Source organism: Phocoena sinus, chromosome 1 (genome assembly GCF_008692025.1).
Source record: "Phocoena sinus isolate mPhoSin1 chromosome 1, mPhoSin1.pri, whole genome shotgun sequence".
In the NCBI taxonomy this organism is placed as follows: Eukaryota; Metazoa; Chordata; class Mammalia; order Artiodactyla; family Phocoenidae; genus Phocoena; species Phocoena sinus.
In genome coordinates, this window is record NC_045763.1 from 67,672,574 (window position 1) to 67,688,251 (window position 15,678).

Genomic DNA, 15,678 nt, shown 5'->3' on the forward strand with positions numbered 1-15,678 from the left:
CCATCAATGGATTAGTGAAGATTAAAAAAGGATTGTAATGCCTTTTTTGGCCTTGAGAAATCTCTTATGGTGCCTATGGTCCAGTTGGCCTGCTGATCATTTCCATCTTAACGTACTCTTTAACATTACGCTGCTACAGGTGAGGTGTTAAGTAATACATTAAGACAACTATTTTCTCTGGCTGAGCAATTTCACAAGAAATATGTTTTTAACTAAATTAGACATTTAACAAATGCCATGTGTAATTCAACGCGGGGCGGGAGGAGGGAGAGTATCCTTAAAACAAGCTATGGATGTGAATTTCCCAAGAAAAAACAGACGATTTTTTTAAAAAAATTAATTGAAGTTCTGAATGTGAAATTATATACTGTCAGTGCAGTAGACCAACACAGGAGAGCACCAAAGGCCTTAGGATTCTTACAAAATAAGCAGTAAGCAGTTTTAGCTCTAGCAGCCAGAAATCTTTCATTTAAATTAGGCAGAATCTGCAAGTCCAGTTAATCCTGTGGATATGATGCGTTGAATGTTCTTAACACTTTTATATCATTTAGATGAACACTAGGAACCTCAAGGTTCTGATAGAAAAATAAACTATAATATTTAAAGCAAGTAATGAATGAAATAATTTCGATGAAAATGAGGATATAAAGATTGCACGAGAATAACTCGATTTAAAAAGTAAAATTAAGGGGAAGAGAATATCAGAAAGCTTACAATTGGAAAACTGAAACAATAATTTCTTTGAAAAAATTATTTCGTGACAGATTCCTCCACGCTATGAACATAAACGCAGATGCTATAAATAGAGCTATTGACATTTGGGGTGTTGACTTGTTTTTATCAAAATCACAGAACAGAAATGATAGTTTGTAAATTTTCAAACGGCTATCACGTTCAGAATCCAACAGTGTTCTCCTTCCCTTTTACTTGATGACTTCATAAAAGATAAATAAGCCTTCGGACCAAGAGGTGGGTATATGGGCACGGTTAACTCTCTCGCCCCAGAAATTCTACTCGGCTGAAAAGATGATTATTTGGGGGCGGGAAGGGGGGAATGCAGAGGGCTTTAGGACCCGGCAGGCGGCAGTTGTGTAGATCGCTGAGAGACTACGAGGGTCCGGTTCAGCTTCAATTCTGTCTCTAATCTCTGCAACAGCGGCTCTTCCTGGGTCCCGCGGCTTTCCTGCTCACTCAGCCGCGGCTGGAGGCCCGGCGAAAATCAGAGCCGTTTCCGCCCCATCACCGACGATGGAAATCCTCCAAGAAAAAGTGGCCCCGGACGCGTGTGCCTGAGGATTCCGCACAAAAGAGGTGCCCAAAATGAAGACCCTGGTGGTGAGTCATTTGTTATAACTCCTCTGGGCAGAGGCGGGACCCCCGGGCGCAGCGTCCCCGGGGCGCACGGGAGAGCTCCAGGGTGCCTGACCCTGCGCTGCGAGGTCGCCCGTTACAAAGGGACAACTTTCCACCTGCTCCGCGTCCACTCCCGATTCCTCGCTTCAGCCTGGCTCGGAATCCCAGAGCCCGAGTGGAAACTCGGGTTGCTGGGCTCCTGGATCTCCGGCGGGAGTTCCGAGCGGCCAGCGGAGAGCTAGAGAAACCTTGGAGTGATGGGCGCCTTGCTCGGGGTTGGGGATGCCCTAACGAAACAGCCTGGCAAAAAACTAAGAGGGGCGGGAAGGGGGGGGACCTTTGTAGACTTTCTTGGTTTCCTTGTCGGATTTCAAACTTGCAAGGATCGCCAAGGTAGAGCCCCACGAGTCCAGAAAGGAGAAGCTAGACATTCCAAAGCCGAGCTGGGGCAGAGGGCCCCCTCCCAAAGTGTGAGCCCACCCCTGCCCCCGCCGCCGGCGTGCTCTTCTTCGCGTAGCCGGGCGCCACGCACCACCTGTCCTCTGCCGAGGGATGTGGGAGGCGGCGGCGGCCCAGAGCAGCGACGCGCGGGGAGCATGCCCTGCCGTACGCGGGGCGACGGTGCCTCCTCTGCCGGGCTGCGTGCTGCCAAGGTGGGACCCGGGCTACCCCCGCTGCCCCCGCCCGTCTGACCGTCGCGTCGGAGTCCCTGCCGGGCGCGCTCCTCCCCGGTCGGCGCTCAGCGACTCTCCTGTGCTCTCTCCCGCTCTCCCGCAGCGCCATGGTCTGGCAGTGTGTTTAGCGCTCACCACCATGTGCACCAGCTTGTTGCTCGCGTACAGCAGCCTAGGCGGCCAGAAGGAGCGGCCCCCGCAGCAGCAGCAGGAGGCAGCGGCTACCGGCAGCCCCCCGCCGCACCCCGAGGCCCCCGCGGGACCGCGGCCACTGGACGGATACCTTGGCGTGGCGGACCACAAGGTGACAGCTTGCTCGCCAGCCTTCCCGCCACCCAGCCTGGGGATCCCGCACACCTGAGCTTGCCCCCTTCCCTGGGGTGGGGAGGCGCCGTGAGTAGGTGCCATTCAGAGGCTGGAAGTGCGAGTGGACCCGCTGGGGTGGGACAAGATAGTTCCTACTTGGTGTGAATTTCTATTTGGAGAAGGAAGCAAAGTTTTTCCGGGAATAGGGATGAGATGGGTGCACCCCTAAGCCTAATTTCCTAACAGGAACTGTCCCTGGAATTAGAACCGCCTCATTCCCAGAATTGCAGCTATCGCTGGGCGCAGGGCTCCTGAAGCCTCGGGTTTGGCAGCCAAGTCGCGCCCTAGTGGGAGGAGACCCGGGAATGGCGCGGGTACCAGCCCGAGCTTACCTCCGACAGGGAACCGGAGGCCGAGTAGCAGCCAGTCCGCGGCCGCAGCTCAGGCTCGCATACTCCTATCTGATCTCTGCTTCGGATGCTCTGGGCTAAATTACTACAGCCCTGGGGAGCGGTGCCCAGGCAAGCGCGGAAGGCTTGAGGCACAAACTCAGCTTCCATTGGCTTGAAAACTCATCGTTGAGGGCCTATTTTCCTCTGCCTTCCGGGAAGCCGCTGCATGGCTTGGCTAATAATTAATAAGGTGAATTTTTAAGAAATTGAGCCTTCTTTCCCTGGAATAATAAATCTCTCGTTTCAGTGTGTGAAGCCTCTGGGAGAACCCTAATCAAGTTTCCTGATTCTGAAAAGATATTTTAATACAGTTTAAATGTATTCCCCATTATTTGAAGCTGCTAATATATTTTTATTAAAACACAATTCCATTCTGTATATGCTCTATAAAGCTAGAGGATTTCTTGAGACCACCCAGCTATCCTGCTTTTTGTATTACTAGGTTGTATGGCTGTGAACCGAAGTAATATTTAGCAGGTGCTCCTTTTGTGTGAAAAGATGGTTCTAACCATGCATGAAAAAGTCAAACTTTTTTTAAGTGGCAATCAAAATACTTCTACTCACTTGTGCAATGGATAACGCTAAGGATTTTGGAGGATACAAAAGAATTTAAGGCAGGACTCAGCCTTTAGGGATCTTTGAATGCCTGTGGGAAAACAAACAACATACCATGAAATGTGGATGGATGGATAGATGACAGAGAGACAGAGAGATAGACAGTAGATATAAATGTATAGGAAATATTGGATATAAACAGTTATTACTGTTGGAGTACAGAGATGAGAAAGATCTCTGCCCGGCTAGGATCAAGGAAAGTTTCTTTGAAAAAGTGGAACTTGCACTGGGAAGAATTCACAGAAGCAGAAAAGAGGGAGAGATTTCATTAGGAAATGATTTACTGGGGAGGGTGCTGGTGGTAGATCTTAAATCAAAAGTAGAGAGGGCCATCAGTTTCACAATTTCTGTTTTCACAAGCTTCTGTTTTCTCTTTAAGTTGTTGATTGATTACATACTTTGTATCTGCATGTGCAAGCAATCCATAAGGGCTGGAGTTCTAGAAAAGTTTGTGCATTGACTTCCCACTGTGGAGGGATGTGGTGTTTGTGTGTTTATCATGAATATATTGAACATGGTGGCTTTTCATGGCTATTGTTTAGTGGAAATGGCTATCTAGCACTTGTGAAGCTTTGGTTAATAGGGGTGTCAAAAGGTAAATTTGCTGTAAGCTTTGATCTGCCTTTAGGAAGATATTGCTAATACTTCCCTTCCTGTGCTCTCCTGCTGGACAGACACCAGCTAAGAATATTGATAGCCTAAGTCAAAATATGATGCCCTCGTGTTCTTTTTCAAAGCAGTGTTTATTCACACAAATATGTTGGATTCCATTTTCAATGTGTCAGAGCCTTATTTCATTAAAATGAAGAACAGCCCTTTTGGGGAAGGAATGTGGGAACTCTGTATGAGAAATTGAGATAATCTGTAGTGAAGGGTTTTGTAAGCTGTGAAGTGTTACATGAATGATACATATGTGTGGAAGACCTTGGAATTCTTAGCAGAGAATTAAAAATGTGACCAGGAAGGTCTTAGCAGATAATACCAATGAAATTCTTTCATAGAAAACCAACCTCTCACAAAATTCCATACCCAAAGGGTTCAACAAAGTTTATCCTACCTCAAGCAAAGGAACAAATGCAAATATTAAAATCTATGCCTTCTTTTTAGGCATTATTTCAATTGTTCCACTGAAGGAAATGTAAACTTCTGCTCAGAATGTAGTCACTTTACTGCTACTATTTAACCGGTCAGAAGTTCGGCAGTTTCATTGCCAATGGCTATCTGAAGGTGCACGTGTAAAACGTTTATGTCTTCTCCCAAAATTGCTGTTTAGGTTTACTTGGGATCTTCCTATAGTCTTGCTTAAGCAGAGGTAGAAGTCAATCGTTAGACTATTACTAAGATGTTTTTTTCCAGTTAACACAGGGGATGATAAATGAAAGATTTCTATTCTTCTTATGTTGCCAGATGATACTCTGATTGCTTTTTTGTCCCACTCTTACATCAAGCTTTAGAAAAATTATAGGATATGCTGAATGTGATGACCACCAAGCCATATGCTGCTGCATATTGAATCAGAATTCCAACAGACTTTCAACTGGCCATTGATTTACTGAATCTGGAGAGAGTTACAGATACTATTTAGGAAAACGTTCACATCTCCATGGCTAGAGGTCCCAAAGTCTGATAACTATGTAGTGTTTTTGTTCAGTTACATGATGGCATTAACATTCTAACTCCAAGATTAAATTCAACAGGTGGTCCTGAACCCCAGCACCTGAATTTCACAAATTACTGCCTGTCTGCGATGATAGTCTTGTCTCATATGCTGCAGACTGAATTACTGTTGAGATTAAATCACTGTGTGCTTTTGTTGAAAGACATGCTGCGAGTCAAGCCAGTGATGAGCAATATGTGTTGAAGCTTAAAATATCACTTTCCATGGTCGTATTCCCTGCTTCCTCTTTCACAAACGATGCTAGCGGAAATTGTAATTCCAGTATAAATAAGTAAGTGAAGGCTACTTGGAGTTTCTTGTGATAATGAAACCATTTCATTTTCTCTTAGGTAGATTTTTTTCTCTTCATTCCCAATCCTTCCCCTGACCTTTTCCCACAAATGTTCCACCAATTCATTTCCATCTCGTTACATGTCTGTCACTGCAGCTACTGTATCTGCATCCTGCCATTTCCTGGTCCCCGATTTTGGAAGCCATTGATTTCTAATCAGATCTTCCAGATCTAAGCAAAGAAGTCAATCTTCATGGCTTGGAGAAACTTCTGCCTTTAGAACTGCAGCATAATGTATAATCAAACTAAAACACGCACACACACACACACACACACACACACACACACACACACACACACTCACTAAATCAAGCAACCCTCAGAGGAAAGCTCCAAGTCTCCCAGCAGAGTGGAAGGGGGCGTGAAGCACATTATGTGTTCAGTCTGGGTTGGCTCCGGGTAGGTAAAGTCATTTGCCATCTGGTGGACCCTGTGAAATGAAACTGTGAGCTGATTCCCATTTCCAGTGGACTGGAGCCCTTTCACAGAAGGCCCACTTGTCACCTGGCTTGCCCTCTTCTTAGGTGGCTTATGAAAGAGCAGTGATCATGGGGCCTGAAGCTGAGCTGCTATCTCCTCGCTTCGGTAGTAGTCCCCAAGAATGGATTTTACACGTACCGGTGACATGCTTGCCCTTGGTTCTTTCTTTCCTTAAGCACTCAATTAGCCAGACAAAATCAAAGTGCTTAGAGGTAAGAGTACTATCACTATTAATCGGTAGATGTCCAGTTGGGATGATAATACAAGTCAATGCAAGAGTTGAAAAGTAATTCAAAACTGGAAAAATAGGTGTATGCCATATAACTTATGTTGAAATTATGGCATAAGAATTCTTCCTTTAGGGAGGTATATACATTCTCAAATATAAGTTTACACCATTTATCAGACCCTGTTGTATAATATTTGAGGCATCCAATGAATGATAAATAATTTGGATCTCAAAGAAATTTAAAGTGAGCTTATTTTCAGTGCTCAAGTATTACAAAATGTAATCTGCCAATGATGACAAAACTGTGTTATCACAAAGCATCAACCAAATGGAATCATGAAATGAACTGTTTTTTATGGGAGAAGAGTTCCAATAACGTGGGTGTTTTTAACTGGAGAAGTTAAACTATTTTAACATTTACTTAATAGTTAACCTTCCTTAATTCTGAAACCAAGAGTATTTCTCCACCTTCCCACAGGAGTAATCCCAAGATACTTTTATGCCAAAGCCCAGATTGTACCTAGCAGATGGTCTGACCTAGCTCCCTCTCAAGTTTCAGGCATTCTGGCCTTCTTGCTGATCCTTGGACACTCATTCTGCCTCAGGACCTTTGCACTTGCTGTTTCATCTCCCTGGAAAGCTCTCACTCAAGATCTTTTGCATGGTTGATTCCTTATGGTCATTTCGTCCTCAGATCATGTATCATCTTCTTGTATACCACACTCTTTAAATAGCCCCCTTCTCGCGAGTCATTCTCTATCATACCAGCCTGTTTTATTTTCCTTATAATACTTAACAATATCTGAAATAATCTTAAAGTTTACTTGTCTCTTGTCTGCCATCCCCCCAAGTAGAATCTAAGTGCTCTGATATCAAAGCATCTGATACATCTTGTTGACCAGTTTAAATCCAGGCCCTAATACTTGGCCATTGGTGGGCACACAATAAGTATTTATGGAAGGAAAGAAGAAAGCAGGGCGTATTGGGGGTGGGGTATCCCTGAAGAAGGACAAAGCTGCCTTACCTTATGTCAAGTCCTTTCTCTGCAAGACACATCAGTGTAGTCCCAGGCCCTGGTATGTCTCATCTTTCCTAAATTTGATTTACTCCTTCTCCTCCTAATAATGATAATAGGAAATGATTTGAAACATAAAGAGTCTTTGGGAATGAGATTTGGGAATCTACCATTTTAATAGGCTTCCCTTATGGTTCTTGTGCACGTTAAAGTTTGAGAATCATCATTTGAAACGTTTTTAATCATGATAGTGTGTAGTTCTGTAGCTAATTTGTTTCTGGGTTTTTGAACTACTCATAGCCCTTAGTAACTATTCATTGAAGGCCTAATAGTTGCAAAATTCCAGGATATCCTGGAAGAAGAACACAGTCCCTGCCCTCAAAGAACCTTTGATCTAACTGGAAAGAAAAGGCAAAGAAGCAAGAAAGATTAAATAATAAAGCAAGTCCTGAATAATAATATGAAACCAAGAAACAGTACATCAAGGCACGGACACTAAAAAGGGGGCAATTTCTGTGATCTTTCTCATCTATAAAGTAAGTTAGATACTGTTGTTACCTTAGAAGTTATAAAACTTTCAAACTAAAATTCTATTATTCATTAGCCCTTTTAAATATATGGCTTCCTTCTGGCTTCCTTTCTCTCATTGGTTGTGTAAAGGAGTTACTAGAAAAAGAGCTATTTCAAGTCAAAGAGCTATTAATGTCAAGCCCAAGCATTCCCACTTAGAGATGTTTTGGAAGAGTCAGATTCAGTGACAAACGTGTGTAGAGTCACAGTGGAAAGTTCCGTCTGCACTTAGACTTAATTTGCCAAGAACAGATTAGGATGATTTAATCTGTTTTCTACTCATTAGCAGGGTGATGCTGTTTGACTGTTTACAGAGGATGTGTCCTAACATAAAATATGTGTCCTAAAGGAAAATCTGTAATTGCTGGGATATTGTGCTTTCTTTCTTTTTTTGTTTACATCTTTATTGGAGTATAATTGCTTTACAATGTGTGTTAGTTTCTACTGTATAACAAAGTGAATCAGCTATACATAAACATAGATCCCCATATCTCCTCCCTCTTGAGTCTCCCTCCCACCCTCCCTAATCCACCCCTCTACGTGGACACAAAGCAATAAGCTGATCTCCCTGTGCTATGTGCTGCTTCCCACTAGCTATCTATTTTACAGTTGGTAGTGTATATAATGTCCATGGCACTCTCTCACTTCGTCCCAGCTTCCCCTTCCCCATAACCATGTCTTCAAGTCCATTCTCTAAATCTGCATCTTTATTCCTTTCCTGCCCCTACATTCTTCAGAATCTTTTTTTTTTTTTAGATTCCATATATATGTGTTAGCCTACAGTATTTGTTTTTCTCTTTCTGACTTACTTCACTCTGTATGACAGTCTCTAGGTCCATCCACCACACTATAAATAACTCAATTTTGTTTCATTTTATGGCTGAGTAATATTCCATTGTATATATGTGTCACATCTTCTTTATCCATTCATCTGTCGATGGACACTTAGGTTGCTTCCATGTTCTGCCTATTGTAAATAGAACTGCAGTGAACATTGTGGTACATGACTCTTTTTGAATTATGGTTTTACTCATATGGTAGTTTTAGTTTTTTAAGGAACCTCCATACTGTTCTCCATAGTGGCTGTATCAATTTACATTCCCACCAACAGTGCAAGAGGGTTCCCTTTTCTCCACACCCTCTCCAGCATTTATTGTTTGTCGATTTTTGATGATGGCCATTCTGACTGGTGTGAGGTGATACCTCATTGCAGTATTGATTTGCATTCCTCTAATGATTAGTGATATTGAGTATCCTTTCATGTGTTTGTTGGCAATCTGTATATCTTCTTTGGAGAAATTTCTATTTAGGCCTTCTGCCCATTTTTGGATTGGGTTGTTTGCTTTTTTGGTATTGATCTGTATAAGCTGCCTGTATATTTTGGAGATTAATCCTTTGTCAGTTGCTTCATTTGCAAATATTTTCTCCTATTCTGAGGGTTGTCTTTCGACTTGTTTATGGTTTCCTTTCCTGTGCAAAAGCTTTTAAGATCCATTAGGTCCCATTTGTTTATTTTTGTTTTTATTTCCATTTCTCTAGGAGGTGGCTCAAAAAGGATCTTGCTGTGATGTATGTCACAGAGTGTTCTGCCTATGTTTTCCTCTAAGAGTTTTATAGTGTCTGGCCTTACATTTAGGTCTTTTATCCATTTTGAGTTTATTTTTGTGTATGGTGTTAGGGAGTGTTCTAATTTCATTCTTTTACATGTAGCTGTCCAGTTTTCCCAGCACACTTATTGAAGAGGCTGTCTTTTCTCCATTGTATATTCTTGCCTCCTTTATCAAAGATAAGGTGACCACATGTTTGTGGGTTTATCTCAGGGCTTTCTATTCTGTTCCATTAATCTATATTTCTGTTTTTGTGCCAGTACCATACTGTCTTGATTACTGTAGCTTTGTAGTATAGTCTGAAGTCCAGGAACCTGATTCCTCTAGCTCCGTTTTTCTTTCTCACCATTGCTTCGGCTATGTGTTTGCATACAAATTGTAAAATTTTTTGTTCTAGCTCTGAGAAAAATGCCATTGGTAGTTTGATAGGGATTGCACTGAATCTCCAGATTGCTTTGGGTAGTATAGTCATTTTCACAGTGTTGATTCTTCCAATCCAAGAACATGGTATATCTCTCTGTCTGTTTGTATCATCTTTAATTTCTTTCATCAGTGTCTTATAGTTTTCTGCATACAGGTCTTTTGTCTCCCTAGGTAGGTTTATTCCTATTTTATTCTTTTTGTTGCAATGGTAAATGGGAGTGTTTCCTTAATTTCCATTTCAGATTTTTCATCATTCGTGTATAGGAATGCAAGAGATTTCTGTGCATTAATTTTATAACCTGCTACTTTACCAAATTCATTAATTACCTCTAGTAGTTTTCTGGTAGCATCATTAGGATTCTCTATGTATAGTATCATGTCATCTGCAAATAGTGACAGCTTTATTTCTTCTTTTCTGATTTGGATTCCTTTTATTTCTTTGCTGTCTCTGATTGCTGTGGCTAAAACTTCCAAAACTGTGTTGAATAATAGTGGTGAGAGTGGGCAACCTTGTCTTCTTCTGGATCTTAGTGGAAATGCTTTCAGTTTTTCACCATTGAAAATGATGTTTGTGGGTTTGTCATATATGGCCTTTATTATGTTGAGGTAAGTTCTCTCTATGCCTAGTTTCAGGAGAGTTTTTATCATAAATGGGTGTTGAATTTTGTCAAACGCTTTTTCTGCATCTATTGAGATAATCATATGGTTTTTATTCTTCAGTTTGTTAATATGGTGTATCACATTGATTGATTTGCATATATTGAAGAATCTTGCATTTCTGGGATAAACCCCACTTGATCATGGTGTATGATCCTTTTAATGTGCTGTTGGGTTCTGTTTGCTAGTATTTTGTTGAGGATTTTTGCATCTATATTCATCAGTGATATTGGTCTGTAGTTTTCCTTTTTTTGCATTACATCTTTGCCTGGTTTTGGTATCAGGGTGATGTTGGCCTCATAGAATGAATTCGGGAGTGTTCCTCCCTCTGCTATATTTTGGAAGAGTTTGAGAAGGATAGGTGTTAGCTCTTCTCTAAATGTTTGATAGAATTCACCTGTGAAGCCATCTGGTCCTGGGCTTTTGTTTGTTGGAAGATTTTTCATCACAGTTTCAATTTCAGTGCTTGTGATTGGTCAATTTATGTTTTCTATTTCTTCCTGGTTCAGTCTTGGGAGGTTGTGCTTTTCTAAGAATTTGTCCATTTCTTCCAGGTTGTCCATTTGATTTGCATGTAGTTGCTTGTACTAATCTTTCATGATCCTCTGTATTTCTGCAGTGTCAGTTGTTACTTCTCCTTTTTCATTTCTAATTCTATTGATTTGAATCTTCTCCCTTATTTTCTTGATGAGTCTGGCTAATGGTTTATCAATTTGATTTATCTTCTCAAAGAACCAGCTTTTAGTTTTATTTATTTCTGATCTGATCTTTATGATTTCTTTCCTTCTGCTGACTTTGGGGTTTTTGTTTTCCTCGTTCTCTAATTGCTTTAGGTGTAAGGTTAGGTTGTTTATTTGAGACATTTCTTGTTTCTTGAGGTAGGATTGTATTGCTATAAACTTCCCTCTTAGAACTGCTTTTGCTGCATCCCGTAGGTTTTGGGCTGTTGTGTTTTCATTATCATTTGTTTATAGGTATTTTTAAATTTTCTCTTTGATTTCTTCAGTGATCTCTTGGTTATTTAGTAGTGTATTGATTAGGCTCCATGTGTTTGTATTTTTTACAGATTTTTTCCTGTAATTGATATCTAGTCTCATAACATTGTGGTCAGAAAAGATACTTGATACGATTTCAATTTTCTTAAGTTTACCAAGGCTTGATTTGTGACCCAAGGTATTATGTATCCTGGAGAATGTTCCATGAGCACTTGACAAGAAAGTGTATTCTGTTGTTTTTGGATGGAATGTCCTTTAATTTTCAATTAAGTCCATATTGTTTCACGTGTCATTTAAAGCTTGTGTTTCCTTATTTATTTTCATTTTGGATGATCTGTCCATTGGTGAAATTTGGGTGTTAAAGTCCCCTACTACGATTGTGTTACTGTCAATTTGCCCTTTTTTGCCTGTTAGCATTTGCCTTATGTATTGAGGTGCTCCTATGTTGGGTGCATAAATATTTACAGTTGTTATATATTCTTGGATCGATCCCTTAATCATTATGTAGTGTCCTTCTTTGCCTCTTGTAGTAGTCTATATTTTAAAGTCTATTTTGTCTCATATAAGAATTGCTACTCCAGCTTTCTTTTGATTTTCATTTACATGGAATATCTTTTTCCATCCCCTCACTTTCAGTCTGTATGTGTCCCTAGGTCTGAAGTGGGTCTCTTGTAGACAACATATATATGGGAATTGTTTTTGTATCCATTCAGCCAGTCTATGTCTTTTGGTTGGAGGATTTAATCCATTTACACTTAAGGTAGTTATCTATATGTGTGTTCCTATTACCATTTTCTTAATTGTTTTGGGCTTATTATTGTAGGTCTTTTCCTTCTCTTGTGTTTCATTCCTAGAGAAGTTTCTGTAGGATTTGTTGTAAAGCTGGTTTGATGGTGCTGAATTCTCTTAGCTTCTGCTTGTCTGTAAAGGTTTTAATATCCCCATTGAATCTGAATGAGATCCTTGCTGGATAGAGTAATCTTGGTTGTAGGTTTTTCTCTTTTATCACTTTAAATATGGCCTGCCACTCCCTTCTGGCTTGCAGAGTTTCTGCTGAAAGATCAGCTGTTAACCTTATGGGGATTCCCTTGTATGTTATTTGTTGCTTTTCCCTTGCTGCTTTTAATATTTTTTCTTTGTATTTAATTTTTGATAGTTTGATTAATATGTGTCTTGGTGTGTTTCTCCTTGGATTTATACTATATGGGACTCTCTGTGCTTCCTGGAGTTGATGACTATTTCCTTTCCCATATTGGGGACGTTTTCAACTACAATCTCTTCAAATATTTCTCAGTCCCTTTCTTTATCTCTTCTTCTTCTGGGACCCCTATAATTCTAAATTGGTGCCTTTAATGTTGTCCCAGAGGTCTCTGAGAATGTCCTCAATTCTTTTCCTTCTTTTTTCTTTATTCTGCTCTGCAGTAGTTATTTCCGCTATTTTATCTTCCAGGTCGCTTATCCGTTTTTCTGCCTCAGTTATTCCGCTATTGATTCTTCCTAGAGAATTTTTAATTTCATTTATTGTGTTGTTCATCATTCTTTGTTTGCTGTCTAGTTTTTCTAGGTCTTTGTTAAACTTTTCTTTTATTTTTTCCATTCTATTTCCAAGATTTTGGATCATCTTTACTATCATTACTCTGAATTCTTTTTCAGGTAGACTGCCTATTTCCTCTCCATTTGTTTGGTCTGGTGGGTTTTTACCTTGCTCCTTCATGTGCTGTGTGTTTCTCTGTCTTCTCATTTTGCTTAACTTACTGTGTTTGGGGTCTCCTTTATGTAGCCTGCAGGTTCATAGTTCCCATTGTTTTTGGTGTCTACCCCCAGTGGGTAAGGTTGGTTCAGTGGGTTGCATAGGCTTCCTGGTGGAGGGAACTGGTGCCTGTGTTCTGGTGGATGAGGCTGGATCTTGCCTTTCTGGTGGGCAGGACAGCATCAAGGGCTGTGTTTTGGTGTGTCTGTCAACTTATTATGATTTTAGGCAACCTCTCTGCTAATGGATGGGGTTGTGTTCCAGTCTTGCTTGTTGTTTGGCATAGGGTGTCCAGCACTGTAGCTTGCTGGTCATTGAGTGGAGCTGGGTCTTAGTGTTGAGATGGAGATCTCTGAGAGAGCTTTTGCCATTTGATATTATGTTGGTCCGGGAGGTCTCTGGTGGACCAATGTCCTGAACTCGGCTCTGCCAACTCAGAAGCTCAGGCCTGACATTTGGCTGGAGTACCAAGACTCTGTCAGCCACATGGCTCAGAAGAAAAGGGAGAAAAATAAAGAAAGAAATCAAGAAAGTAAATAAAATAAAATAAAATAAAGTTATTAAATTAAAAACAATTAAAAAGTAATAAAAAGAATGAGAATGCAACCAAACCAAAAAACAAATCCACCAATGATAAGAAGTGCTAAAAACTATACAAAAAAACCCCCAGACCAACAGAACCCTAGGACAAATGGTAAAAGCAAAGCTATACAGACAAAATCACACAAAGAAGCATACACATACACAGTCACAAAAGGAGAAAAAGGAAAAAATATATATATATTAGGAAAGAAAAAGGAAGAGAGTAACCAAATCAATAAACAAATCTACCAATGATAATAAGCTCTAAATACTAAACTAAGGTAAACATAAAACCAGAAACAAATTAGATGCAGAAAGCAAACCCCAAGTCTACAGTTGCTCCCAAAGTCCACTGCCTCAATTTCGGATGATTCGTTGTCTATTCAGGAATTCCACAGATGAAGAGTACATCAGTTTGACTGTGGAGATTTAATCTGCTGGTCCTGAGGCTGCTGGGAGAGATTTCCCTTTCTCTTCTTTGTTCGCACAGCCTCTGGGGTTCAGCTTTGGATTAGCCACCGCCTCTGCATGTAGGTCATCTGAGGGTGTCTGTTCCCTGCCCAGACAGGATGGGTTTAAAGTAGCAGCTGATTCGCGGGCTCTGGCTCACTCAGGCCAAGGGGAGGGAGAGGTACAGAATGCGGGGTGAGCCTGAGGCAGCAGAGGCCAGTGTGTCACTGCAACAGCCAGAGGCGCTCCGTGCGTTCTCCTAGGGAAGTTGTCCCTGGATCACGGGACCCTGGCAGTGGCGGGTGGCACAGGTTCCCGGCAGGGGAGGTGTGGATAGTGACCTGTGCCTGTGCACAGGCTTCTTGGTGGCTGCAGCAGCAGCCTTAGCATTTCATGCCCATCTCTGAGGTCCACGCTGATAGCCGCAGCTCGTGCCTGTCTCTGGAGCTCCTTTAAGCAGCGCTCTTAATCCCCTCTCCTCACGCACCCCAAAATAATGGTCTCTTGCCTCTTAGGCAAGTCCAGACTTTTTCCCAGACTCCCTCCTGGCTAGCTGTGGTGCACTAGCCCCCTTCAGGCTGTGTTCACGCAGCCAAGCCCAGTCCTTTCCCTGGGGTCTGACCTCCAAAGCTGGAGCCTCAGCTTCCAGTCCCCACCCACCCTGGGGGGTGAGCAGACAAGCGTCTCGGGCTGGTGAGTGCTGGTCGGCACTGATCCTCTACGCGGGAATCTCTCCGCTTTTCCCTCTGCACCCCTGTTGCTGCGCTCTACTTCATGGCTCCGAAGCTTCCCCCCCGCCACTCCCCATCTCTGCCAGTGAAGGGGCTTCCTAGTGTTTGGAAACCTTTCCTCCTTCACAGCTGTCTCCCAGTTGCAGGTCCCATCCCTATTCTTTTGTCTCTGTTTTCTCTTTCTTCTTTTGCCCCACCCAGGTACTTGGGGGAGTTTCTTGCCTTTTGGGAAGCCTGAGGTCTTCTGCCAGCATTCAGTAGGTGTTCTGTAGGAGGTGTTCCACATGTAGATGTATTTTTGATGTCTTTGTGGGGAGAAAGGTGATCTCCACGTCTTACTCCTCCACCATCTTGAAGCTCTGCCAGCATAAATTAATTTTAAGTTCAAAATATTTAATCTCTTTATGATTCTCCTTTGGTATGGCATAGGATCTCCTGGACGCTTGAAGGGAGTGAACCCTCTTACCCTGTTCACATGTGTCTGTAACATATGGTGACTATATTTCTGAACCAAATCTCATAACTCATGGTATGATGAATTTGAACATAATTGTGTTGGCCACAAGACAGAATATTTGCAATCAGATCCATCCTGGAAACATGACATCTGTTATAGAGGGGACTTTCCATACCTCTGAAGTCAAACAGCAGCTCGGTATAATTCCTGTCCTGCAAATATTGGGATAAAGAGAGATTAAAGATGAGAAAAGACTGAAACATTAAAACCCATCATCAATCAATAAATCATTCTGGAACCCTTCTATACACCTATTAAATAAC

The 15,678-nt window shown here is 41.8% G+C and overlaps 1 protein-coding gene across 1 annotated transcript in view; it reads left to right on the top strand.

Annotated features, from left to right (window-relative positions):
* The first annotated feature begins 1,038 nt into the window (after positions 1–1,038).
* The window catches only part of ST6GALNAC5 (ST6 N-acetylgalactosaminide alpha-2,6-sialyltransferase 5), a 170,695-nt gene continuing 156,055 nt past the window's right edge, over positions 1,039–15,678 (top strand). The window contains exons 1-2 of the mRNA XM_032615241.1: positions 1,039–1,335; positions 2,131–2,331. Coding sequence (XP_032471132.1) covers positions 1,321–1,335; positions 2,131–2,331 — 216 coding nt within the window. The 5' untranslated portion in view covers positions 1,039–1,320. The remainder of the gene's footprint in view (positions 1,336–2,130; positions 2,332–15,678) is intronic.